Source organism: Esox lucius, chromosome 17 (assembly GCF_011004845.1).
Source record: "Esox lucius isolate fEsoLuc1 chromosome 17, fEsoLuc1.pri, whole genome shotgun sequence".
NCBI lineage: Eukaryota > Metazoa > Chordata > Actinopteri > Esociformes > Esocidae > Esox > Esox lucius.
In genome coordinates, this window is record NC_047585.1 from 39,783,704 (window position 1) to 39,811,490 (window position 27,787).

Below are 27,787 nucleotides of genomic sequence, written 5' to 3' on the forward strand. Positions count from 1 at the left end.
AAAATACGTTGTTCTGCAACTGAAGAACGAGACCTACAGACTCCCTTAAGCCTAAAATAAGTAAACTGACATTTAGTGAAAAACAGGGAGGTGTTGAGTGTCCAAACCACCCTAAAGAAGGCTGTAAAATAAAGTGCTGGCAGATGTTTACCGGTGGGTGCATGCATAAGTCTAACGTTTTCTGGGCAGAGATTTTAAAGAGCTGTTGTCCGAACTGTAAACATGCAATTCTTTTCAAACTTCTTTCTAATCATTTTAAATACACGTTTCCCTGTAGTGCTACGTCTTAATCATGCCTGACTGCATTTTCTGTTGAGAGTTAAAGACTCAGGGATGGAAATTAGGTTAGCCCATTAGCCAGAGCACAGTACTTTTCAGGCCAGGCTACAACCAAAGATTTGCTGAACTATCCTATTGGATGGGGACATTTCGCATATTCACATTGTGCACAGATTTTGGACCCAGACTAGTTAATCATTGTGGTCAACTAGACCTCCTGTTCAATGCATTTCCATCCCTGATTCATGTCTTGTATTGTAGAGTATACATGTTAAAACAGAACATATTTAGATTATAGAAAATGTTGAACCCTAACTCTGTCAGCAGTCTTTAGGATATTGACTTGGTTTGGGGCTGCATATGCTAAATAGTTCAGCCAAACTAAAATAGGATGGCTGTAATACATTTTTTAAAGTAAAGTAAACTTTTTTAAAAGTTATTACAAGATCAGAAAACAAATGTCTAATTTAGTAATTTGGGTCCCCTATCCATTGAATAGGAAATAATTTAACTTCTTTGTAACATAATGATACAATACAAACAACATTTTCTAAACACCCTGCAGTTGCTCTTTATTTACAGAGTTATGAAAACTGTTGTCCTCTCCATTTTTCCTTGCATGTCTGTAAGTATGTATGTATGATGGAGGCTATATGTAAAACCAAATGAACCAAGTGGCCATTACTCAGACTATGTATCATTTATAAGGGTGTTACAGTGGTGCATTCACAGACTTGGTAAAAAAAGAGCGTAGCGTTTCTGAAACTCAACAGAACGTTTAGGACACATATATAGATATGAGAACTCGGAGAGAGAATGGCCCATTACTGTCCCTTTTCACTAACGTCTGGCTGGTGACCTTCACACCTTGGTTTCAGTCGGCACATGGCCCCTTCATGCAGAGAACGTAACCAGGGCAACTGACCATGTTATTGTGGAACAACAACAGTCACATGATCACCCCATTCTAATTGCCTCCGGAACGGCAAATTCGCTATAAAAGACCCAGAGTGACCCTCCCTCTTTATAGCCTTGTTCCTCTTTCTGCCGCTGCACAGCTCACAGTCATGGGACTGACTGAGTGAGTGGCCTGCTGACTGGTGACGTTGGCACGGCATATTGGTGCTATAATTAATTGGGAGTCCTTACTGAGACATGACAAGTTCAGGAGTAACAGATTGACTGTACGTTAACAGGGGGAAAAGAAGAGTAGAATAAACAACACTGAGTTCATCCAAAAGAGATCAAGCTGGGAGATTTCATTCTCTGACAGTTGTCCAGAACTCATGAAGCACTTAAGCCCCTGTGGAGTTTCCCAGAATCCTACTGTTATTGGTACGAGTTCACCCCTCTGTTTCTTTCTTGTTCTCTTGTTCTTTCTCTCTCTCTTGGCCTTCCTGATCTAGGCTACAAAACCTGGGCATTTCTGCGCATTCAGCACTTATCAAAGTAGCTAAAACTTTTGTAGGCAACGTGAAATGTTGACATAGTAAGTTTATGTCTGACACCATATGTTGCGTTGATCTACCTGGAGGTAGCAATAGAATCCAAAACTAATCTGTTTGTTTGACTATTTGACAAAATGCCCACACTTACGAAACAAGCACTTCAGTATTTCTTATACATCTCGTGTGGTCATAATTCTGTAGATCCTGCAACATATCTTATTTTAATGTCCATTTCATTGGTGGTTTGTTTTAGGGACTAAACATGTTTTCCACTGGATTTAAAGCTTGACGGTCAATTGCATATAATAGATTTTGGGATCAGAGGCATAATGCACATTAAAACATTTGAGGTGGCCAAAGAACATGAGAGATGAAAGGGCTGGAATAATGTAACACCTGAAAAGACTTTTGTCTTGCAATCTAGAGCCATAATTATCATGCCTACTTTCATGTGCTGAGTCTGTTCTGTACTGGCCTACAGCACTGTGTAGAAGTGTTAGACCACCAGAGAAAATTGGATTAAGCTACTTACAGTCAGTAAGTATTTGGATAGTGACATATACTACACAGTAAAACTCATTTGAAATACAGAAAGCAGTGTACAGATCAGCAATGGCAAATGACCTGGTAGACCAAGGAAGACCTTTCCAGTGCCTGACCAAAGACTGCTCACTGTGATGCCGAAAAAACAAGGGAGAACGGTCCGATATATATCAGGAACACCCTCAAGTAGGTAGGAGTGAATGTTAGCCACTACAATTAGCAGAAGACTTCATCAGCCAAACGACTCAGAGGACTGCGACCTGAAAAACAGTAGTTAGTAACGGTACAACAGTAAGGCCTAAATACCGAAAGGAATGAAAAAATGGGCAAGTTGAAGATATAAATTGCAGCTGAAGACCTAAAACGCTGTCTGCTTCTAACGAACGGCACTGAAAGGTTATTTCCTTGAGGGAAAGAAGGAAATCCAATGTGCTTGCCACGTCATCAGGCACCAAAAATACTCACTATGACCACTAGAAGAAATCCCATAAGAAATGTCCTTGTTGGGCATAATGTAAGTTAAACACCATCCTTGCGCAAAGTCAACAAGCAGAAGAGATTGCAGCATGCGACTGACCATAACGCATGGAGCAACATCCTGTGGGAGAAACTCGTACGGGGTGATGAGTCCAACTGTGACATTTTTGGTCAGGTATCAGGAGAAAAGTGGGCGAGAATCACATTAATGCTTGCCTGCAGTCTTCTACAACGCATGGTGGAGGCTCTTCCATGGGCTTGTGGTGCCTTTTTGCCAACTATGGGGAACTCGTCAAAATCTAGGGAAGAATGAACCCTGACAAAGTTAAAAGAAAGAGCTATGGCAAATTCTGCAAAATGAATTTATTTAACACAACAGGATTTCTGGAAGAAATGTAAATTGAACAATATATACAGGTTTTGGAGCAACATATGTTGCCATCCAGACAACATCTTTTTCAGGGAAGGCCTTGCTTATTTCACCAAGACAATGCCAAACTACGTTCTGCAGGTATTACAACAGCATGGCTCCGTAGTGCTAAACTGGCCTGCCTGCAGTCCAGACCTGTCACCCATTGAAAACATTTGGAGCATTATGAAATGAAAAATATGACAAAGTAGACCCCGAACTGTTGAGCAGCAGAAATCCTATATCAACCAAGAATGGGAACACGTTTAACTTTCAAAACTACAGCAATTGGTCTCCTCAGTTCCCAAATGCTTTCCGAGTATTGTTAAAAGAAGAGGTGATGTAACACAATGGTAAACATGCCCCTGGCCCAACTGTTTTGAAATAGATTGCTGGCATCAAATTCAAAATGGGCATGTATTTTTCCAAAAATAATAACATTTTTCAGTTTCAACATTTGATATGTTGTCTTTGTACTATTTTCAATTAAATAAAGGGATAAATGCACTAATAAATGTACTCATCAATGCATTCTGTTTTTATTTGTATTTTACGCAGCTTCCCAACTTTTTTGGAAAAGGGGTTTTAAAATAAAACGCATGCCAAACCAAATTAAGTGACTTTCTTTTCTGAAATTAAAAATATCTGAAAAATTTAGACTTTCCCATTACATGTTTACAAATGGCAGTAGGGTGAGTCCTAGTTTTCCAACCGATAAACTGTCTTACTGTTGAACACCGTGGCCTTTGGTCCTTCGGATATCATATGACCTAACATTATCCTACAAGTTTAAGAGTGTGTCTGATGTAATGGTGGAAGCTTTGAAACTTGATCAGCCAAGGTCCTGAGTCAAAAGTATGAAGGAAAAAAGGAGAAGTTTTTTTTTTTTACTCTACTTCCTCTGGTTACTGAGTGTTTTGTTATTTTGTTCATCGAGATTCATTTAAAAAATCTGTAATTTAGAAAGGGGACACAGTCATTACCACTACTTGGGAGCTTGCTATCACCCATAACTGTAAATACCACCTATTATATTTAAAACCATCTACCTAAGAACATAGGTTTCTTTTGGAGCGTTCTATAAAATGTACATAGGCCGTATTAATATGTGATATACTGTATTTCAACAAACAGTGCATGGTGCAGAATATATGATAAATGGAACAGAATAGAAATAAAGAGTAGCCTCACAACAATTCTGTCTAGGTAGATACCACACCCAGTGGCGTTGTTAGGCCTGGGCGTCTTTTATGAATAGCCCCGGATCTCAAATCGACCAAAAATAAAAACAAAAACACAAAGTACCACACCTATTCAAGTGTATTGCAGCTAAAAGACAATTCACTTACTTGTGCAGTATGGCAGATACTGAAATGTGAAAGTGAATCAGTGATGATGATTGGTTTTGATTGGTTTGATGTGATAACTTAATACAACTTATTTACCAAGGAATTCTCTTGTTATCCTCTCAGTTACACCTGAAATTAATCCACAGCCTATGCTGTGATGAGGAAAAATGTGTAGGCCTATTAAGCGTTTAGGCTATTTGATGATAAAAGTTCAATCAACCCTTCGAATCCAACAGTTCAGTTCAAAAACTGTCACCTGCAATTACACAGTTTCTATCTACTTTGGCATGCAAATCAGCTTGTGCCCTCACAAAAGGCCTTGAGGTTTATTTCGTCACCTGCCAATCCATGGACATTTTCCTACTTTAATTCTGCGTGTGGTAGCGAAGCGACCTTTACATAAATGTAGTATTTTAAAGGGCATTCACAGACAGTGGAAGAGATGCTCTGGGGCGCCACGCGAAGCTGCACCCGCCATATAGAACAACAGACGTTCGTTTGAGGGACGGCCAGGACTACTGTCAATGGTCTGATGAGAGAACACTTTTCAGACGGGGATTTAGGTGAGGATTTGGCATTTGGTGCGACAAGGGAGAGAGGGCCGTGTTTGAGAAGGGCTAAATGACGAGGTCTGAGCTAGTACAGTCCACGTTTCTGTAGCAGCTTGAAATACACCCCACTGGCAGTTTACTCATTTACTTAAAGGAAGTAGAAGGCATTCACACAATTGTCACACAACATTATTTGAGGCTGTGAAGTCACTTTAAAAACAAAATACAATGGCCCTATCTCTCAGTGACCTAATTTCCTCTCAGGTGACAAAAGCTGCTCATAAAGAAAATGCAAACTCCACTACAAGATAGCATCAGACTGTCCAAGCTATCTGCAGGATCCCATTCAAAGCCTCAAGACATCAACTAAGCTAATCAACAGAGGAATTTTGTGAAATCGTGTCTGCAGTTCTATCAGTCAAAGGGGTGACCCTTCTGCCATTCACAGAGACACTGTGGTATCATCTTACTAGAGTCTTTGTGCTCAATGTCTCCTTTACAGAATGTGCCCTTCTGTGTTTGTTTGAGGTTTGGGTGTTCCCTACATGTGGACTGTAGGCCTTGTCAATGCACAGTTACTCTATACGCTAATTAAGGGAGACGATTAATGCCATCATTATCATTTCTTACTAACTCAACATACGTTGGCCCAATAAGGTTTTGCAGGTCCATCGTGGTGGAGTTAGCTAGTCAGCAGATAAGCACGTTTGTGCCCTTATACAACTCCTTGTTATGCTAAACGTGTTGGCACAATCAGATAGGTGTCCAGGCTAAAACAAAACACGGTGACTTTCTAATTAACTTGTTTGTTTTAATGACCATACTTTAAAACAACAGTATCTCATCAGGAAGCAAGTTTACTAGCACCCATCTAGTAAGAGTGTATTCATATCCAGTTATTTTGGGGGTTGGCTGACCACGTACAAAGAAACTATGCAGTAACTTCTCCAAGTTGTGCCTTTTATGGGCAGAATCAAAGAATGTTAAAGTATGCTCAAGACAAAAAACCCTCTTTTGCATGTTTGTCTAGTTTTCTCCAAATTCTTTTTTAGTTTTTGTAGTTTTATTTTTGCAGTCCCACAAAGTTGTATGCTGGACTCTCACAGTGGAAGGAAAATGTACAAGGCCATATGCAAATGGTAGGAAAAGAAGGAGGGAAATGAGAGCATTAGAGAAGAGGGAGGAGAGTAGAAAAGAGAGGACGGGGGGGATGTGGATGTAGGCAGGGTCTTGGAGGCCGGAGGCCCAAGAGAGAGAGAGAGTTATGTGTGGGGGAGTAGCTTATAAGTTCTCCAGTTCTTTCCGGACTCAGTCACTCTCTCGGTAGCACAGCTCAAAGCGCACTCTCTCTGTTTCTATCGCTTCTCCGTTCTTACATCGGTTCAGACCTCTCCGTTGGCAATCATGAGTTTCCCCAGAGTGCCAAGTAGCTACGTCTCCTTCCAACGCTCCACACCCGTGTCCTCCTACCGGGCTGCCAGCACCTACGGAGGAGCGGGAGGACACGGCACACGCATCTCCTCTGCGGCCTACGGGGGCCTCCGCAGCGGCGCCCCGTCCAGCTCTTCCTCCTTCTCCTCGTCCTCCTTTAAGACGAGCGGAGGCGGCGTGGGCATGGGCGGTGGCCTGGGCTCGGGCATGGGTGGCGGCATGGGTTCGGGCGCCGGCGGTGTGATGAACGTGGCGGCGGGGGGCGTCAGTGGCCACATCATGGGCAACGAGAAGGGGGCCATGCAGAATCTGAACGACCGCCTGGCCAACTACCTGGAGACGGTGAGGAACTTGGAGCAGGCCAACGGAGAGCTGGAGATGAAGATCCGCCAGGCCCTGGAGAAGGGGAGCCCGGACACACGTGACTACAGCAAGTACACCTCCGTACTGGATGACCTGCGCAAACAGGTAGGGCTGTGAATGGAAAATAGATTGTGTGGTGGGGGGTACAAGATTATCAGGTTATTTGGCTTCCGACAGCTTGATCAATACATCAATGATTGACGAGGTGATACGAAGGGATGCTGTGCTTTGATCATATCTAATCAAGAAAACATGTAATGTGACTACAGACATTGAGGACAGTATTTATGACGGTTTATTTAATATAAGGTGGGTAAGGGGGTGGTGTCCTCTTCTGTTGCTCTGGAATAGATGTGTTCATAAATTATCCTTGATTCGATGAACCCATGAATGAAACCAAACCATGCAAAGTCATCCCTATTCTGGAACTGATTTTGTGAATTAAAACTCCCTTATGACCTGACACGTCTAACTTCTATGGTTGGAGACCAGATCAGCCCTCTGGGAGTTAGTTTGTTTTAACAGTTATTTATTTTATACTGTCTTCTTTGCTTCTTATTAATTTGTCTTACATATTTCTTTGTGGAACCTGGGTTTAGAAACAACTGGCGTATTAAATTTCTTTAACAAGTGAATAGAGGGTGTGGCAGGCCAGTCAGACAACCCAACATCCCCCAACCCCCACCCCTACACACCCCACCCTTCCTACTTCCTTCACTTTTTAATCTGGTCAAACAGTTTCATAAACGATAAAAAAAAAAAAGTGTGGGGGAGCAATGACTCATCATTATCAACTGACCAAAACCTTCAACAACATTCTGAGAGTGTTTGGAAAGGGTTTTTCACTCACTCACAGAAGTGTGCTGTAGTGTTGGAGAGACTAGCGATGTGAACCAGATGTGACGTGACAGCACACAAGAAGAATCCTCTGTGGGATTTGAAACACATTGAGGGTATGCTGCCAGTATAACCATGGTCACGCACAGCCCTCTGTCCCTGAGAGAAGTCAGACCGTGATGAAACAAAGCACAGCCCTAAGTTCCAGTGAGAAGTCAGACCGTGATGAAACAAAGCACAGCCCTAAGTTCCAGTGAGAAGTCAGACCGTGATGAAACAAAGCACAGCCCTAAGTTCCAGTGAGACTCAGAAAGACCCTGCAAAAAAGCAGACATTTTTCCTAAAGAATCCAAGGGTCCTTGATAGATTATGATGACACTCCTGCGACAAATGTTGGACTTGTTCTGCTCACCAGACACATTTTCCAAGCAACAAGCTTTTTTTGCTAAACACTAGAATGCCACGGGTACAAACCACAGAGATTAGAGTGGGGGAAGAGAACAGAACTCTTTCTGATTTGTCAGGACAGGAAGTCGGGCCGTTCTCCTCTAACAATGAAAACTGGGAACAGACTCTGCCCTGGCAAGGGAACCCATTTTCTTGCTTTTCCGTTCATGAGTTCCTCATTTTTTCATTCAGAGCTGTGGGCTGTAACCATAGATTCAGATGTTTTTTGGTTGTCATGCAATGCATTTGCAGTTTCAGCACCCCGCACTGGAGTTGTAGATTTAAAACATGGACTCCAGAAAATTCACTTTGCTATCCCCTTAAGTTTAGCCTGACATTAAGGTGTTTTACAGTTTTCTTTTTATGACAACCAAGGAGGGCTATAGATGCTACAGCAAATTTGATAATTGTTAATGAAGCTGCCGTATATTATTGAAATATATTAGCTTATTTTTTTATTTTTTTATTTTTATGTAGGACGTTTATCTTTGTAGACAATCAATCAAGTTCTTGTGGGTTGACAAAAAAACTGTCAAAATAAGGTATCATAACACTGGCTAATTTCACTTCTACTTCAAAATATTCTGTCTGTTATAATAGATAAGAAATATCTCATGTTGTTGCCTATTCCTTTGGAATAAATTCCATTTTCCTCCACTAGGTCTTTGATGCCACGTTGGATAACGCCAGCCTTGTGCTCCAAATCGATAATTCTCGCTTGGCTGCCGACGACTTCAAAGTAAAGTGAGTTTGTATGTACATTGACGGGCTTCATCTGCATTTTTGTTTTTTGCCTTCAAGATCCCTTGACCCGTTTATTTTCATAACGTACTTATTATCCTCAAAAAGATGATTGGTTTATATCGCCCTTAAAGTTAACATGCGTCAGCCATTCTACTGAAATATTAATTCTCAAGAGCTTGAGACGTGCCACACATGACAAGGGATGAAGTCTTGTCGGTAATAGTGTGCAGAGTTGGCACAGGAAGCGTTGTCTCACCCAGTACCAGTCAGCATTTGGACACTGACACAAACCCAATGAAGTGAATGTGTACATGAAATTGCCGTTGTGCATGTAACCTTTTAAATGCAACCCTATTGTCCACAACCCTTACCGCACGCCGGTGAACTGCAGATGCACAGTTCCCACAGACACACATCTAGCTTTGGCTTTTGTTCCACAAACGTTTTGTGTAGCAACGGTCCGTCTGTTCCCAAGCTGTGCTGCTCCTAACACGTTCAGCAGCCATTTTTGTTTTCTTAGCCCCAGCCATGCCAGTGGATTTTGTGCTAACGCTAAAGATTAGTGACAGCATGTCTGTGTCCACAGGTTTGAATCCGAGTTCAGCATTCGCCAGTCTGTGGAGGCGGACATTGCCGGCCTTAAGAAAGTCATCGATGACACCAACATGGGCAGGTTGAACGTAGAGAGTGAGATCGAGGCCGTGAAGGAGGAACTTATGTTCCTCCGGAAGAACCATGAAAATGTGAGATATAGCATTAAGCATAACTAAAGAATTATATTTTAAGAAAAACCACAATCAAGGGCGAGCAATTAAACTGCAGTCAATCATTCGAAATAGAACATTTAGCTATGGACATTTTACAGTTAAGTAATATTGTAACGTCTTAACATTTGTCCTCTGTCTTTATTTCTCTCTCTCTCTGCCCCCCCCTCCCTCTTTGCCTAAAAGGAGGTGATGGAGATGAGGAACCAGATCTCTCACTCGGGGGTGCAAGTGGATATAGACGCCCCTAAGGGTCAGGACATGGCACTGGTCATGGAGGAGATGAGGGCTAACTATGAGAAGTTAGCCCTGAAGAATGCAGAGGACCTCAAAGCATGGCACGAAAGTCAGGTCGGACCATCCTCATGGTGTCTAGTTAATACTGTGTTCTACATTATTGCTTTGCACAGGCTAACGTTTCATATGAAGTCAATATTACATAAAACAAACACATACACATATATATATATATATATATATATATATATAAATAAAGATATATTTTCCTTTTCAACTTTTTTGAAATGGAAATCTTAATTTCTTCTGGAGCTGTATATATTAATGGGTGTGTATGTGTTTACATAGACATACCTGATCTGTAAAAATAGCTATTTCTATGTATATACCATATCTGCAAATATACCCATATCTATATATTCATAGCATGTTTAGCATGCTTGAGTTGTTTCCTGGATAACCTCCAACCTCCCAGAATCTGGAACTCAGCCTCCATCCCTGTCCCCTTCCTGTGGGTCTAGATCTCAGACGTGCAGGTGCAGGTGTCCCAGAACACAGAGGCCCTCCAGGGAGCACAAGTGGAGCTCAGCGACCTGCGGAGGCAGATACAGACCCTCGAGATCGAACTGGCATCCCAACAGAGCTTGGTAAGGAGGTTTCAGTGGGGAGAACAAGTATTTGATACACTGCCGATTTTGAAGGTTTTGCCACTTACAAAGCATGTAGAAGTCTGTAATTTTTATCATAGGTACTCTTCAACTGTGAGAGATGGGATCTAAAACAAAAATCCAGAAAATCACATTGTATGATTTTTCAGTAATTAATAAGAAATGTAATAAATTAAATTGTATTTGATACATCAGAAAAGCAGAACTTAATATTTGGTACAGACATTTTTGTTTCCTGTAGTTCTTGACCACGTTTGCACACACTGCAGTATGGATTTTGGCCACTCCTCCATACAGACCTTCTACAGATCCTTCAGGTTTCGGGGCTGTCGCTGGGCAATACGGACTTTCAGCTCTCTCCAAAGATTTTCTATTTGGTTCAGATCTGGAGACTGGCTAGACCACTCCAAGACCTTGAGATGCTTCTTACGGAGCCACTCCTTAGGTGCTGGCTGTGTGTTTCAGGTCGTGGTCATGCCTGAAGACCCAGCCACGACCCATCTTCAATGCTCTTACTGAGGGAAGGAGGTTGTTGGCCAAGATCTCGCGATACATGGCCCCATCCATCCTCCCCTCAATACGATGCAGTCGTTCTGTCCCCTTTGCAGAAAAGCATCCCCAAAGAAAGATGTTTCCACCTCCATGCTTCACGGTTGGGATGGTGTTCTTGGGGTTGTACTCATCCTTCTTCTTCCTCCAAACACGGCAAGTGGAGTTTAGACCAAAAAGCTCTATTTTTGTCTCATCAGACCACATGACCTCCTCCCATTCCTCCTCTGGATCATCCAGATGGTCAATGGCAAACTTCATACAGGCCTGGACATGCGCTGGCTTGAGCAGGGAGACATTGCATGCGCTGCAGGATTTTAATCCATGACGGCATAGTGTGTTACTAATGGTTTTCTTTGAGACTGTGGTCCCAGCTCTCTTCAGGTCATTGACCAGGTCCTGCCGTGTAGTTCTGGGCTGATCCCTCACCTTCCTCATGATCATTGATCATGGAGCCCCAGACCGAGGGAGATTGACCGTCATCTTGTACTTCTTCCATTTTCTAATAATTGCGGCAACAGTTGTTGCCTTCTCACCAAGCTGCTTGCCTATTGTCCGGTAGCCCATCCCAGCCTTGTGCAGGTCTACAATTTTATCCCTGATCTCCTTACAAGCTCTCAGGTCCTGGCCATTGTGGAAAGGTTGGCATCTGTTTGTCTGATTGAGTGTGTGGACAGGTGTCTTTTATACAGGTAATGAGTTCAAACAGGTGCAGTTAATACAGGTAATGAGTGGAGAACAGGAGGGCTTCTTAAAGAAAAACTAACAGGTCTGTGAGAGTCGGAATTCTTACTGGTTGGTAGGTGATCAAATACTTATGTCATGCAATAAGATACAAATTAATTATTTAAAAATTGTACAGTGTGATTTTCTGGATTTTTGTTTTAGATTCCATCTCTCACAGTTTGTGTACCTATGATAAAAAATTACAGACCTCTACATGCTTTGTAAGTAGGAAAACCTGCTAAATCGGCAGTGTATCAAATACTTGTTCTCCCCACTGTAGATGTTAGAAGAGCTCTCCCTCAGTATGTTGGATTATCTAATTTCCTGGCTAAGCGAGTGGGGTGATAATTTAATAGAAGAGAACTTGAAAGAAATGTAAAAAATTACAAAAATTTCCAAATATAGTTACAAAATAAGGCCAATGTACAAAAATAAACAATTGGAATGTGTTGTGTTTTGTAAAATACAAATAGGTCGGGTTCGAGTTAGATAACCCCATATCTAGATAGGGTTACTGAAATAACACCCCACAACATTCCTGGGAGGACGTACCTAAAACCACACTGTGAATCCCAACAGAAATCCTCCCTGGAGGACACCCTGCGTAACACAGACATGCGTTTCAACATGGAGGTGGAAAAGTACAACGCCATCCTGATCCGTCTGGAGGGCGAGCTGACCAACCTGCGGGGCAACATCCAGCATCAGGGCCAGGAGTACGAGGCCCTGCTCAACATGAAGATGAAGCTGGAGGCTGAGATCGCCACCTACAAGAGCCTGCTCGACGGAGGGGACTTCAAGTGAGTGGGCGAGAAGATCAGGGATTTTGGCCCCGTACCAAATTCACCCCCACACCAGTTGAATAGGTTAAGACTTAATGGATGCACATGAGCTTTCGCCTTGACATTTCTCATCATACATTATACAAATCAATCCTGCCAGGGCACGGGATATGCAGCCAAACAGTCCATTTGGGACATTGACTGAATGTTGGAATTTGTCCACAGTCCAAAGCAGCAGCTTCTTATTTGGCTTGTATCCTTCCTCAGCACGGATGTACAGGCCAATGGATAGGGGAATGTCGTACATCCACCTGTTCAACTAGTTGACCTCAGTCAAAGGACAAGAGGTAGCCACTTCAGAGCATTCAGATGCAACTTAGTTCGGAGAAGTGTCGAGTTGCGTCTGCAAAATGTTCTTATTAATTAGTGTTAAACTGGGGGCGAATAAGAAAGAAATTGTTGATAGCTCAAATCCTGATTCAGTATTAGCTATGGTGTATGTTATTCTGTTCAGCCATAATGAATGTATTAAATAAAATTGTAGATGTTCAAAATCACAATATTTAGATGGAGAGGTTGGAGTGACCAACTCCTTGTGTCAAACACTTTGAAAGGGTGGCGTGTGGTGAGAGAAGTGGTTGGATGCCATCTACAGCATGAAACAGTAAAAGCAAGATACTCGGTCCTGTCAATAAATGTATGTATAGGCTTTTAATACCTTTTCTTTATATTTCAGGCTCCAAGATGCGATCGATGATCTGAGGTCCTGAGACAAACAAGGGTGGAGAAAAGTGATAGCCAACAGTCATTTTAATGGAGTGCGAGAGAGATATTGCTACATTCCAGGGGTGGGGGTGGGTGTCAAATCCACCAAACAGGCATAACATTGTGTCATCATGAAAAAAGAAAACTCAAAATTAAACATAGATCCAATAAATGAACAGTCTCTTTTTATATTTGTTTCTTTGTTCACATGAAACCCTGCACCACGATGAACTAAGACCTTTTTTGGATCATCTTAAATGTATGTTTTGATATGTGTGATGTTTACAAAACTGCAAAACAGAAAAAGATTATGCATTTATTTTATTAGGAAGCACTAACAAAAAAACGATCTCACACATATGAACAACACTTGAGTGGAAACACAAAAAATACAAGCAAATTTACAAAACATTAAAACCATCATATGTGATTGGAAAATAGTAGTCACGCATGCCAACGATGAGTCACAGTAAATACATGATGAAAAAATACAATTGAGCCAAAGGACAAATGGGCTGAAACACCTAATTTCACTGAAAGGGGTGTCGCCATGCCAATTAACAAAAGCAAATAGCAAATGCATTTCAGCCCATAGCTGAGGTTGGTGGTGTAATATAATTAAGTAGTTCAAACAAAATATCGAACAAGAAAGTGAATGTGTGCTCAAATTCACATTACAAATGTACTAATACAATCAAACAATATAATATAGCTATCCCATATTATCTAACCTTACAATCAACACTCAAACCAATCTGAGGTGTATCATTAGCAAATAAACATTTATCAATTCGTAATAAACATCACAGAATCACAACACATTCAGAAAATAATTACAATAGGCTATATTGTGAAGTGGTTACTATGTGCCATAATGCTTTAGAAAGCAATTGAAGCCTTCTTTAAATAGTTAGACTTACTCTTTAGTGCTATATTTATTAATAAATATGAAAGATCAGTTTATTGTCTATTAAACCTTATTTAAACTGGTAATTAACAGTGCAATCCTGATGCCTGTCAAAAAGCAAGTGTGCAAGTCAGAACAACACTCAGATACACATAAATACAATCAAAACACTATGTGTATCAAGGAATTGGCCAGAGAAGGCCTCACTAAGAAGGGCAGGGGATTATGTAAACAATTTATTTGCACAATCATCTCAAGTAGTGGATCAATAAATCTTACCACATAGAGAACAATAGCCAAATAGTGAAGTGCTTTATTTAAAGGAGAAACATAAAAAGGTTGGTAGGCTGATTAATTCATAGTATTTACTTAAATATTGTATTTACGGATGAATGGATGGATGGACAAATAGATGTATGAAAAGATTAACGAAGGATAAAAAATAGTAAGCTTCACCATTTACAACTATAGACTGACTATCTAACATATAATTCAAAATGGTGGTAAAATGGTGGTAAAATGTTGTAGGAATGCGTCCCTACAATCACATCACATAATATTGATTAAAACCAGACTGAAAGTGCTATGCGGGAGGGATTTGAGTATCGCGACCAAGATGCGCGTTCTCGATTATAAACTTTGACGCCTTCATCCGGGGATCTGGTACGAACTCGCTCTCCAACATGGCGGCGTCAGGTGAGGTTTATGTGGGTGAACGAGCTGGGTGTGTTGGGAGATTTCAGAGGTTATAAACTCGACACATTTGAGGAAATATGGTTTGACGAGTGTCTACACCTTGTCGTGTCAGTCTGTGTTAGTGTCTTATGTAATAATTATATCAAATTATTTCTTCTGATGGATAAAGACGAAGGGGTGTACGTTAGCTGGTTAGCGTTAATAAAGCTGCTAAGCGAGGCAGCGATTTGATCAGTTGAATAATTTCGTCCCGGTATTTTTCTTTTAGCGATATGAAGGTATCGCGCTGACATTTAAGTCTGATTTCGGTTGTGTCATACATTAAGTAGATCGTAATGTTATTCCAAAACAACTGCCACATTGCCTAAGTGGTGGACAATCTACTGTGGCACGCTAGCTAGCTAGTTAGCCACTGTATGCTAGATAGGCGCAAGCGCAATTCTTGGAGGAGGGGCTGGTTTAATGGCATGGGGTTCCCAAGGAAATCCCCACGTGCGCATTTTTGGTCCCTAGATTGAGTATGTTTGGTATCGGATGGATGAAGCGATAGATAGTTGCCGGACACTCGTCCAAACCAGCATTACTGACATGCCCCTCAACTTTTAGCCGGCTAGCTAGCCAACTCTGGTTCCGACTGCGTATTCCGACCTTAGGCACATGCCACTACAGTACAGTAGGCCTTAAAAATTCGAGCAGTCTTCCTCGTCAGCAGTCATTTGCTGAATAAGACTGTAGGTGTAACGATTATGGATGACTAAACAGTCAGTCAACTTACTTTGCATGCTGCCCGCCGGTAGTAGCTATCTAGCTTCCATATGGTAGCTACACGGCTTCATCTGTAATGACCATAGCTAGGAAACACCCAGTTGTTGCTAGCTAGTTGACGTGGGCAGCTAGCTATTTCGATACATTGACAAGATGGCTAGCTGGAAATCTCACTTGTGCTAATTGACATTAATTACTCACTGACTATAGCCTCAGCTTTGTTCCGATGGTTCAGCGTATGGTAGGCATTACTTCGAACTCACTAAGCCTATATAACGTTTGCAATGAAAATGTGTGATTAGTAACTATAGTTCTGCAAGAAGTGGTATTTGTTGTCACGTCCTGCACGAGCACCATCCCTCATTCATTGTAAACAGTGTGTGACCCATTGACTGCTAGGTGCTGGTTGTAAACAGACTCTTTCTGTGTGATGCTCCGTAGTGTGTGAAAAGAATGTCCTGACAGCTGGGATTTTTACAATGAAGCTGCCATCTCTTTGTTTTTCCCCTATCCCGTTTCGAACCAAAACAAACCGACTGAACTGCTTCGTTGGAAGAGCTAGATCCAATTGAAACCCCTGCGACCAAATAGTCAACCATTTTAGTGGCCTCACATTCTATGGCTGTATTGGGATTTTGTCATTTGGACTCCACCGAGAGATTCTTGCGCTAAATTGTTTGCTTAATGGTATTTATTCTCAATTTGTCAGATCACGTATCAGACAGAAATTCCTTTTTAAAAATTCTGTGTGACGAAGGTTTGCCTGTTTTGGCTTTGGACTCCACGCCTATTGGAAACCTATTTAACCGACATGCACTGTTTTCTTATCATACTGTGCACATTGCTGCTCATTTATCTGACACACTGCTGCTGTACCAGAGAGCTCCACACAACAGTAGTGCAAATGGAGTGTTTGTTTTCACACAGCTCTCGGCACAGCAGCGTTTGTGGTTGGGCGTGCACGGCTGGCTTGATGCTAGTAGTACATATTATTAGAAATCGAGTAGGCTTCTTGTAATTGGCTATGGATTCAAGTCATCACATCAGTCTCCAAATGTACCCTGCTTTTCGACTTTTACCCCCAGTCCTGTTTCCCAATACAACTTCTAACCCTTGCCCTGCAACCTCTGGGCAGGTCTAAAGGGCAGTGTGCCAGTTTGCTATTTTACCTTCACCCGTCCAGTCTCCTTAATGTCCATCAACAGGAACCGTCTTGGGGCAGTTTGACAACGTGCATAAAATTCCCCATCAATGTGTCACGCTGCCTGCTGATGTCTGTCTGTCTCCGTCTTTCTCGCCCTCTCTCCAGCTAAGAAGAAGGGGAACAAGAAGGGGAAGACCCTGACCCTGACCGACTTCCTTGCCGAGGACGGTGGGAGTGGGGGCAGTGCTCCCCCCCCGCAGCCCAACTATGTTAAGTCCACCAGCTGGGCCGACGAGACCGACGACCTGGAGGGAGATGGTGAGGGGGCGGTTCCTAACGGAGCTTGGGCCTGGAAAGCCCACAGCCTTCTGACATGTTGTGTGTGTCCCTGTAATGTAAAACCCTGAATCCTGTCCCTGAAAGAACCTGCTCCTCAATTCTGTTTCTCCCTCTCTCCCAGTGTCTACCTCCTGGCACACAGGGGAGGACAGTTATCGGGCCCCGGCCATCGACCGCGCCATCCTGCCCACGGCGCCGCGGTCGGCCCGGGAGCCTAATGTGGACCGCTCGCGCCTCCCCCGGAGCCCCCCGTACACCGCCTTCCTGGGCAACCTGCCCTATGATGTTTCAGAGGAATCCATCAAAGACTTCTTCCGCGGCCTAGCGGTATGTGCCCCGCGGATCCTGTTAGAATGTTAGCTATGTGATCGCGCCGGGATCGGGCCACACCCAAACCAGATCTAAAGAGTCTTTCATAGTCTTTGTGTTTTCCGTTTGATGGGGTTCAGCTGTGTTGTGCCTGACTTAACCCTCGTGTGGAAAGGATTTCCCCTGCAGTGGCCTGGCAGCTTAACTGTTGTTTAAGGAGAGGAACTCCCAACCGTCATTTAATGTGGGGCCTTGCCCCGAAAGCAGATCTGTGACCCTCTTTAACCAAAGTCGTTTAAAAAAAATAATTGTATTCAATTTGAAGTGACATTATGAAATACGCCCCTAGTTGATGGCTTAAGATCTCTATGAAGCCCAATGATAAACCCCTGCATTCCAACTTGTCTTGTGCTGCTGCTGGTTGGTGTGGTAGTTTCAATTGGCCCTGCGCGCCTGCTGGCCCGAAATGTTCTAAATCACGTGTCTACAGGATGCATTATCCACAAACCGGTCTTTTCTGCTGCTTTCCCGCAGGTATGGCTAAGTTCATACTGTGTTGACGAGACTGTCAACGAGTAGAGCTGAGCTGTGTTAGTTTCTCAGCAATGTCACCATAACATTTTCTTCTCCACTGATGCCAACCAGCGACAATGAACATCAAGCTATATCCAGCTATGCCAATACTTTGTGATGATACACCCTTCTGCTGAAACTTTATTGCTAAATTTTAATCCGAGCTGTAGATCTCTGCATGCTTTATAACTCAGGAAATGTTGTAGGCTCGGGAAGATTGTTGACCAAGGTGTTAAGTACATACACAGACTATTATTGCTCTACTGTAATATCCCGACCTCCCTGGATGACCCCAGAACATGTAAACATCAGTGCTCCTTCTAAAAATTCACTGGTACCCCGTCTCCTCTCTGTTCTCAGATCAGTGCTGTGCGCTTGCCCCGGGAGCCCAGTAACCCAGAGAGGCTGAAGGGCTTTGGCTACGCCGAGTTTGACGACGTGGACTCCTTCCTAAGGGCGCTGACTCTCAACGAGGAGGTGAGGGGACGATCCTCGGAAGGATAGTGCAGGATGGAAAATACTGGCTTTTTCCATCGTTCCTTGTTTGGAACTTGGATCAATGCGCTGCCCATGAGCCTATTTCAGATTCATCCCAGATATATTTAATCCCGTCTTAAAATATACTTATATAGTTTTTTGGGGGGAGGGCGGGTCTGTAAATAAGTTATTTACTTGGGTGTCTGTAACAGTCATGTTGATAAACCAAAGGCTCTACATTCGGCAAAATAGTACCTGCTTTTCGTGGACAAATCATTGGTCATATGAGTGCTCAAGAAGCGTAGAATATGAGTAGCGTGCCATTTCTAGTTATCGTGTGTTTAGATTGTTGGGTGGTCCTCGTGGATGCTTCTTAAAAGTCCCCTGTCCGTTATTTGAAAGTGTCTGGGTCTATTAGAGTTTCAGTGTCTCAAGCTTTTCCTTCCTCTCTGTCTGGACAGAACCTGGGGAACCGGAGAATTCGGGTGGATATTGCAGACCAGTCCAATGACAAGGGTATGTCCACCCCCCCCCCCCCCGCTGATGTTAATGTTAGTGTGAATCTACTGACAACTTCAGTAGTAGATCTGACCTTCCCACCATAAAATAAACCCCTGGTCACGTGGCTGGGCCTTGTGTCACGGGTCTACGGCACTGAACTGTAGCAATTAGCGCTACTTCATGACAACTATGTGGGAGCAATTCTCTGTCCGTAGACTGGGTCTTTAACCTCTGTCCAAGGACGTCCATTCAGCCTTTACAATGTGTGGTTTGTCTCATCTCATGTGCAGAGGGGCGAGACAACGGTCAGATGGGTGGACGGGACCGGATGGGTCGGATGGGGGACATGGGGGGCCCCGACAAGACAGACAGTGATGACTGGAGGGCCCGGCCCTCTGCGGACGCCGACGATGGCCCCCCAAAGAGAGAGGAGTCTGCTTTTGGTGAGTGGTTCCCCTCTGAACTCAAATAAACCACCTCTCTGGAGACTAGGAAAGGACCCGTGGGAGCGTGTGCCCCTTTTAAAGTGCCGTGTAAATTGGGAGGGCCCATTGTCCCAGCTTTGAGTTTCAAAGGCAATGTGTCACACTGATCGTGAGTTCTACTTGATTTGTGTGGCTGCTGTAGTTCCTGATTGGAATGCTTATTTCTGTCTCTGCCTGTCAGGGTCCCGGGACCGCTACGGAGACCGCGACGGGCCGCGGCGGGACAATGATCGGGACCGTGGCTATGGCGGCGACCGAGACCGCGGCTATGGCGGCGACCGAGACCGCGGCTATGGCGGCGGAAGGGACCGCTATGACGACCGGGATCGCGGAGGTGAGAGCGGAGGTGAAACTGCTGCTTCAAACTGTCAGCGTTTGTTAGCCATGTCCCAGCGGTTACCAACGCTCTTAACCTCGCTTTCCACTGATTCTCGCAGAATGATTGTTTCCTCGCTACGCAAAGTGCAGTGCAAGAATATGTTAAAACTAGTCTTTCGGGCGGGAAATGTCGCTGCTCCATCAGATCTCCTCGTCTAAATCTTGGCGCTTGTGCTCCTCTTGTCTTCTGTAGCCTTTGGCTCCCGTCGGGATGATGGCGGACGACGTGCCTTCGGCAGCGGGTACCGCCGTGACGACGATGGCGGCGGTGGCGGCGGCGGCGGTCGCTATGGGGACCGCTACGGCGGAGACAAAGAGGACCGGTACGAGCGGCGGGACGAGCGGCGCGAGGAGAGAGGAGGTGAGGGTAAATTACCCTCCATATCTTGTTTATTTCTGTGCCGTTATTTGGGATAACAAGCCGTGTTGGTAAATCACCAGAGTGACCCCCCCTCCTCCCCCCCCCACCACCACCTTAACGACGGTAACCCTCCCTTCACACCCAGCGGGTCCCACGCAGAGGCCCAAGCTGGTCCTGAAACCTCGCAGCATGCCCAAAGAGGAGACGCAGGCAGGCAGTGGTGGGGCTCCTCCAGCCGCTCCGGCGGCCGCCCCGAGCTCCAGTCGAGCCTCCATCTTCGGCGCGGCCAAGCCTGTGGACACCGCCGCCAAGGAGCGTGAGGTGGAGGAGAAGCTACAGAGACAGCTGGAGGAGGACAAGTCCAGAGGCTTTGACAGGAAACCCCGGGACAAGGACAGGTGAGCCATTCGTGGGGGTGGCGGGGGAACCTCCGGAGCTTTAGCGTGCTTCTAGCGTCGAAGTATTGCTTGAGTTTTCTGACGACGATATGCTGCGCTAGAGATGCCTACTGCAGCGGAAACATCAGGGCTTGTTTTGCATTTGTTTGCATGAACATGTTATTTTCCCATATCTACTGCTTGTTTTCTGTTTGAAGTTATTGCATATTTTGTACTGAACATGAAGCATGGACTTTTTTCTAAGACAACCTTCTCTTATTTTGATGCGTAACTTACTATTCTGTTTATTTTGAATGTGAGGCTCCTACATCATATGATGTAAATTTGAATATATTGACAGGGTTGCACAAATCATTTTTTGAAATTCACTTGCATGAACCAATATCTCAAATGGAATGGATATGTTATTTGTCTTGTGTTTGGGCACCTACAGAGTAAACGTCCATTGTGTTGTAACTTGCTGTGTATTTCATCGACCACTGTGTTACATCAAGCTACATTGTTGATCTTTTTATTAAAACCTTTTCTTTAATGTCCTTAGGGATCCTAGCTGGAGAAGCGAAGAGCCACCCACTGGGCGCTCCCGCACAGGAAGTGAGTCATCACAGCCAGGAAGTACATCTGGTGGGAGAGGTGAGTGTTCAATCTTATTCTGTGGCTTCGGTTTCAGGTCCGTTTTCAGGTCTTTTTTTTATTTATTTCGCCTTTTTGATCATGGTATGAGCACTCAAATCTACAGACTGTCTTTGTGTGTTGGGTTAAAAAAATTAACATTACAATAAACCCCACTGGTGTATTTTTGCAGTTTTAATGTGCTGCAGATACATCTAACGTGCTTCAGCCTTCTTCATTTAAAGAACCACGAGCTCACAACTATATTAATAGATTGCATTTTATTGCTCCAGCTATCATTCTGCTCATGTAATCACAGTCTATGCTTTTCCTTCATATTTCCCCTGCTGTCACACAGAGACGTTTAGAGAATTCCATCCTGTAGCACGTTCACGTCTGTGGACCTGCTTGTGAGCCCAGGGCTAACCCTAATGGCACCGAAACCCAAAACACTTTTTGTTCTCTGTGTAACAGTGGCACGCAGAGACAGAAGTGGTGTCCAGTAGTTCATCTGTGTGTATGCTAGGCTGCATGTCAAACACTTCCAAGGCAATGTGCCATTCTCGTACATTCTAACTTATACTCCTTGTTGAGGAGCTGAGCCTTGAGAAACTTATGAGCAATTTATTTAGTCCACATTTATTTCAAACCGCTATGCCCAGCCATTATTGGAAATGGGTAATATACTCTTAGTCTTCATTAGCCACCCCTCAGTCTGGTTCCTCTCTAGGTTTCTTCTTTAGTTCCAAACCCTACTAGGGTGTTTTTCCGTCCCACTGTTGGTTCTTTGGCATTTGACTGTTTATTTGTATTTGCAGTTAGTAACAACTGTTGACGTCATCTAAACTAAGCTCTCTTTACGTTTGATTATTCTGGTTCCATTATTTTAAGGATGACCTGATGACATCCATGTTGTAAGGCATCACTGAATATATTGTCATTTTCAGAAAATACACCTGGATACCTGTTAACTGCATTGCTCCGTGACCGAATGAAGGATCTTTCTTATTGCTGCCCCCGATAGAGCGACCCCGTGGATATACTTTGCTTATGTCTTCCATGTGCCTGGAACTAAAGAGACAGAATGGCTGAAATGTTTCTTTGGTTTCCACTCTGGTCCGCAGTCTCGCGGCGCAGGGAGAGCGAGCGCTCCGTGGAGAACGAGGTATTCAGCGGCAGGGAAGACGACCCCGCCTCGCCCGGGGCTCGCCCGCCATCTGCCAACTCTTCCACCTCCTCCTCCTCCTCCAAGGAGCCCCTGAAGGTGATGCCCGCGCCGCCTCCCAAGGAGAACGCCTGGGCCAAGCGCCCCGCAGTAAATGCAGGGTCCGGCGCTCCCGTCTCTCCCGGTGATGCGGGACCCCCCAAACTGAGGTCAGAATGCCATTTTATATAAGGTGTGGGTGAGGAGGTGACCAATCATCTGGTGTTCACTCCTCATTGTGGCAGAAAGCCTGTCCTTTGTAATGACTCAGTCTGACAGTCCCTCTGTCAAAGGTCTAAATGTAACTCTTCTCTTTTCAGTGCAAATTCTGCGAGTGAAAGAGGATCTGGAAAGGGTAAGACAATTCTCAGAGACCCAGTACCTTGTGCGTGCGCACGTGTGCTTTTGTTTTGGTGCCGTTGCCTTAATCACAGCTTGGACCGACTAGACCTTGAGGGTCCTGCTTCATTCCTGGCTGATTCGTCTGAAACGGGAGTGTCTGTCTGAAACGCGGAGTCCGGATTTCATGTGCCGGGTTCTGCTGTTGGCTTAATCAGAGGAGATTGGTTGAGTGGGTGACGTGGGGTGTGGAGGTGGCAGCATTTACTAACATGGACCTCCCGGGGTGCAGTACTGCCCAGATCTGGTCCTGGATCATCTCTCCTGTTGGTTCTGATTTTTGCTTCCATCGGCTTGACATGGGAGTGCATTTTGAAAGTGTAAAGAATGTTTAAGTGTTGGCTAAAGCCAATAACTACCCTGAACTCAGGTTACTTTACACAGCTCATTTGCCCAAACAGTCCATTTTCTAATGTTTTAACCCGGCAACTGAATGGCTAATTGTCAGCTGGCATTAAACCCAGGAGAGTGGAGGAGCCAGGAACAAAACTGGACGCCTGTGATATAATCTCACTACAGCGAGGGACCCCTGGCAATGTAGGGGTCCGTTGTATGCTGGTTCCCCAGGCTTGTGCTCTCCAGGTGCCAAACACCGGCCCCCAGTGGGAACGCTACCTTTCAGGCATTACATATCCACGTGAACCTAATGTTCTCAGCTTTTCCTGTTTGTGACCCATCAACCAATTCCCCGGGCTGTTTACCTTTTCAACGCTTATGATTTGTCATTTAGGCTGAAAAGTTGTCAGTCAGCAAAAGCAACAGAGGGCACCCTCTTGAAGTTAAGACATGAGCTTCCCGGACCTGGGTTGCATTCAAGGTTCACGCTAAACGCTGATTGTGTGTAACAATGGTGCGTCGTGTCCTGGTCTCTGACGCGGTGGGGGGGTTGTTGCCGTGGTCAACCAAAACTCCTCCCTCAATCCTCACTGTTTGGGCTCTCCCTTCCAGACGAGAATAAAGTGGACGGTGTGCGACGGGACCGGGGTCCCCCGCGCGGGAGAGGGGGGCCTGCGGGGCCTGGAGCAGGGCGGGGCCGAGGAGAAGGGGTCAACAGGGACCGGCGAAGGGAGGAAGACAGGTCAGGCCCGCCCCAAAACCAGCCCTGTTAGTGGAACAGGCCGTGTTGAAGCCAGGGGACCTCTAAAGGCTGGTTATTGGACGACGTGTTGAGTCGTTTTAAAAGGAACACAGTTGATCGTCCACTTACTCGCTCTCTCACACACACACACAACAAGGTTCTTGTTTTGGTTGTGAGGATTGCCGATACCACAGTCTCATTTTAAGGTTGTGATTGTTCAGTCAATGTTGCTATAATGACTCAAAGCAGACTCAAGCCTTTCAGTTATTCCACTTGCTAATATGGAGTCACTATATATAACACACTACAGAGCCAATATATTGTGGATTTAGTCACATTGCTTGTGTACTTTAGAGCTTTAATGATTTTGCATCCAGAATTATACTACGAGGGGTTGATAAATATTGGCCCATTCATTGTGTTATCTGGGATGTCATTTGCGATGCACAGAATAATTATTTGCTATCAATTAGTCTAACGTGGACTAAAATCCGTCTGGTTGAAGTACTGGCGGTTTTTGCTTGTGGTTTTGGTCAGTAAAATGTTTCTTGATTCGGCCACCGATTCGTCTGATTGCCAGCCTTTAGAGGATCATCCAGAGGTGTGAGTAGTTCAATAACAGTTATGAGCTGATTACATTGAACCTATTTGAATTGGAGTGGTGTGATGCTGCTGAGCAGAGTGCTGTTGCCCTGGGGCCCTAGCCAGTTTAACTTAGTGTTTATTCTGATTGTAGAAGGGATAACAGAAGAGACCGAGACTCAAGACCAGCGCCAGAGCCAAAGAAATATGAGGAGTCCCCCGTCCCTGTGAGTCCTGGTGCCACCTCAAGTGCTCTCGACCCTCATAGTCTCCACTCCTCTCTCTCCCCTCCCCTCTTAGAGTTACCACACCCTGTCCGGCCTCACTGAACCTGTCCCACAAGCTGTGTTCAGTCATTTACCCCATTGCCACTGTTGCTTCAGTACTTTGAATCTGTTCATTGTACCACTTTTTAGAGTACATTGTCACCAACCTGTTCCTAAACATTCCCTTGATGATCTGTGTTATCTTTTTAAGGTTACAGCAGGATAAACATTAGACATTTAAGGATGGATGTGTCCTATATAATTAAGTTATTGTTATTCACACAAGCATTGTTGTGAGGAAGTACACACTTGTGAAAGTTTGATCTTTTTTTTTTTCCATGGATATTTGATGTCAATTTCAACAGTATTGACAGTGTTGGCCCAGCGTTCTCAGGCTGCAGTTCAACTTGCACCGGTCCCACTGCATGTTGGTCCAGCGTTCTCAGGCTGCAGTTCAACCTGCACCGGTACCACTGCAGTGCGGGTTTGAATCCCACTGACCCCCCCCCCCCCAAAGAAAACATGCTGTCTGTCCCCACTGTCTTTTCCTAATTACATTTATTTTAATATTTTTTTTATATAGTTGAACTGAGAAAGGCAAGACTGTGTCTTGGTAAACATTGGTAGCGGTTTTTCCCTAATGCTTCTTGTTCATAAGAAGGTCCTAACATGAACTCCTGCACAAGTTTAGTTTTTTTATATTTGCGTGTGAAATGCGCTGTGTATTTCAACCGTCAAACTGGCAGGTGGTTGTCTGTAGGCTTTTACAATGCCATTACATTTTTTTTGATTGAATGTTTAATCATATACCAAGTGCAAGTTGTAATTTATAATTGCCTATATATCTGGCTGTCATAATAAAGTTTAAGTCCATTTGTGTCCCACCTACAGGAATATCTCAAGCCGTGCGCAATAACCTTCTGTTAAGTTATGAAATTCATCACTTAACTGGGTGGCTCAAAAATCAGCGTTCAGTAAATAAGTTTAATATTCTGTGACTTGGGGCTATCTATGTCTGGTTTGAAAATGGTGGTATGATGTCTGAAGAAGGGGCCTTATAAACATGGGACATCTTTTTGAGTGACACCTTGCACTGAAAGGGGAAGCTAAACTCAACTGTATATTTTAGTTTTGGTTATGCACTATTGGCAATATAACGTTTCTTTTTAGCAAAACATTTTAGTTTTTTGGAAACTTTGCCGTGTGCTTATCCATTAGAGTTTGGTAGTGTAATAATGCAACTGTTATTGCCAGGGGGTGGGGGATGATGAGCTGGAGTCCGGCAGACCTGGGATCGCCGCTACCAATCATTCTCCTTGCCAGTATTCCAACTCTGGAAAAGAGTGGACGTCATTAAAGGGGATGTTGGAAAATAACCTCTCTGTCCTACTTTAAATAATCCCCAGTCCAACGCATGGACAGGATGACATTGCAGTCAAGATGGCAACGTTTTTGTACATTGGCTATTGGTAATGTAAAGGGACTTCACATTTCCCTCTGCAAACAAGTGTCATTCTAAGGAATTCCACAAGACTCAGAAAATTGCTGAAAGGTGTGCCAGGGGGCTCAATAAATACAATGAGTGGCTGAAGCGCCAGTGTCTTTAGTTTAAAATGTGCCATCTTTTTTTTCTGGAAATGTGTTCCTTGCAATGAAATGGTTCCAATATTTGCATAATCATTGTGATTGGAGGATGGCTGTCAGGGTTGTCCAATCAAAATGGAATCCTCTGATCTCAAAGGGCTCATTAATAAAGGAATGTTCATATTTGATTATTTAATTCATAATAAGCAGACCCGACTTGCACATGACTTGGAGTATAGAGAGTGGAATGTAAGCTAAAGAAACTGATTCTCTGGATAAGTCCCAAGTCATCATGTGATGTGTTAAGCCATATTTTACTCCTGAATTTAGATGTGGCTAAACGAAGGTTGTGAATACTTATGTATCTGTGGTACCCCCGAGAATTCTGGACATTCTTGGCGAAGGTATACCAAAATTTGTTTGATAGTACTTTAATGAGTTATTCCAAAAGTTGGACCCAATTCTATTGTAATTGAGCCATCTTGTTGATAAGGTGTAATGCTATGTATCATTGTTAAATGATTACTTGCAATGCGTTTATGGAAATGACTGAGTTTTTATACCCTTTTTAAAAGTATCCATGTTTAAATTTAAAAGACAAAACATTTTTCAGAAGTGTACTTCCTCACAACGTGTGTATAATATTTTGTTGGGCTTGTCGCGTCTGGGCGCATTCATGTAAATGCAACGTAATTACCGCATTTCTTGTAATATGGAGACACATGAGAAGCCTTAGGATCTCAACAGCTGATAAGTTTTTGTTTCCTGTTTTCGTTTCAGAAATTCAGCTCAGCCAGTAAATACGCCGCTCTGCTAATGGACGGAGAGGACGGAGACGACGCAGAAGACAACCTGGAATGATGTGTGTGTGCGCGCGAGAACAGGAGATCCGGCGAATGATGAATCTCAAATTAAATATGAAAATCTCCTCACCTTGAGTCGAGGCACCCGAGGAGGCCATCACTCCATCCTTACCTCCTTTACTCAACAACCCATCTTACCTTCCCCCCCCCCCCCGCCCCTTCAGAAATATTTTGTTTCTTAAAAGAATAGTCACATACTGGACTTGTTTTAAATGGAAAAGGAAAGGAGTAGTAGACACACAAAAGAGATGCAAAATCGAATTAATTGTGATAAATAAATAAAAAAAAGTGGGGTAAAAATGATTGCTTACTTTTGTGATGGTGTGTGCAGGTCTCCGTCGCCTCCCCGTGGAAACGGCCGCGTCTGGCTCTGGATGCTTGCCGGGCTAACCTATTTGACCGAATGTGCATTAAAGCAGTTTTGCTCAACAATCAGTGTTTATTGAACGGACTGCCATCCGTGTAGGGTACGTTTCTCGCGATTGGTCCTGCCCTAC

General features: G+C 43.9%; 2 protein-coding genes across 8 annotated transcripts; both read left to right on the forward strand.

The window, feature by feature from the left end:
* Nucleotides 1-6,341: 6,341 nt before the first annotated feature.
* On the forward strand, nt 6,342-13,556 carry krt18b (keratin 18b). The gene is made up of 7 exons (XM_010894949.4): nt 6,342-6,955; nt 8,796-8,878; nt 9,465-9,621; nt 9,829-9,993; nt 10,401-10,526; nt 12,402-12,622; nt 13,341-13,556. The coding sequence occupies exons 1-7, from the start codon at nt 6,461-6,463 to the stop codon at nt 13,372-13,374; spliced, it is 1,281 nt and encodes a 426-aa protein (XP_010893251.1). The 5' UTR covers nt 6,342-6,460; the 3' UTR covers nt 13,375-13,556.
* A 1,330-nt stretch (nt 13,557-14,886) lies between these two features.
* On the forward strand, nt 14,887-27,593 carry LOC105024774 (eukaryotic translation initiation factor 4B). Of its 7 annotated transcripts, none has more exons than XM_010894953.5 (15): nt 14,887-14,972; nt 17,047-17,199; nt 17,342-17,547; nt 18,463-18,579; nt 19,041-19,095; nt 19,371-19,523; nt 19,747-19,911; nt 20,137-20,310; nt 20,450-20,702; nt 21,244-21,335; nt 22,439-22,688; nt 22,839-22,873; nt 23,866-23,995; nt 24,732-24,804; nt 27,208-27,593. In XM_010894953.5, the coding sequence occupies exons 1-15, from the start codon at nt 14,960-14,962 to the stop codon at nt 27,286-27,288; spliced, it is 1,950 nt and encodes a 649-aa protein (XP_010893255.3). In that variant the 5' UTR covers nt 14,887-14,959; the 3' UTR covers nt 27,289-27,593. The 7 variants fall into 7 exon arrangements, with proteins under 7 accessions (XP_010893255.3, XP_010893261.3, XP_034143346.1 ...); XM_010894959.5 differs by having other exon boundaries at nt 20,137-20,304; XM_034287455.1 differs by having other exon boundaries at nt 19,747-19,899.
* Nucleotides 27,594-27,787: the final 194 nt, after the last annotated feature.

Bases quoted from the DNA above. Each gene is read 5' to 3' on its own strand.
- LOC105024774 (XM_010894953.5), top strand. The intron at 22,689-22,838 runs GTCAGAATGCCA...TTCTCTTTTCAG, and splicing joins GCGGGACCCCCCAAACTGAG to TGCAAATTCTGCGAGTGAAA. The intron at 22,874-23,865 runs GTAAGACAATTC...TCTCCCTTCCAG, and splicing joins TGAAAGAGGATCTGGAAAGG to ACGAGAATAAAGTGGACGGT.
- krt18b (XM_010894949.4), top strand. From the start codon at position 6,461: ATGAGTTTCCCCAGAGTGCCAAGTAGCTACGTCTCCTTCCAACGCTCC. The intron at 9,622-9,828 runs GTGAGATATAGC...TTTGCCTAAAAG, and splicing joins TCCGGAAGAACCATGAAAAT to GAGGTGATGGAGATGAGGAA. The intron at 10,527-12,401 runs GTAAGGAGGTTT...GAATCCCAACAG, and splicing joins TGGCATCCCAACAGAGCTTG to AAATCCTCCCTGGAGGACAC.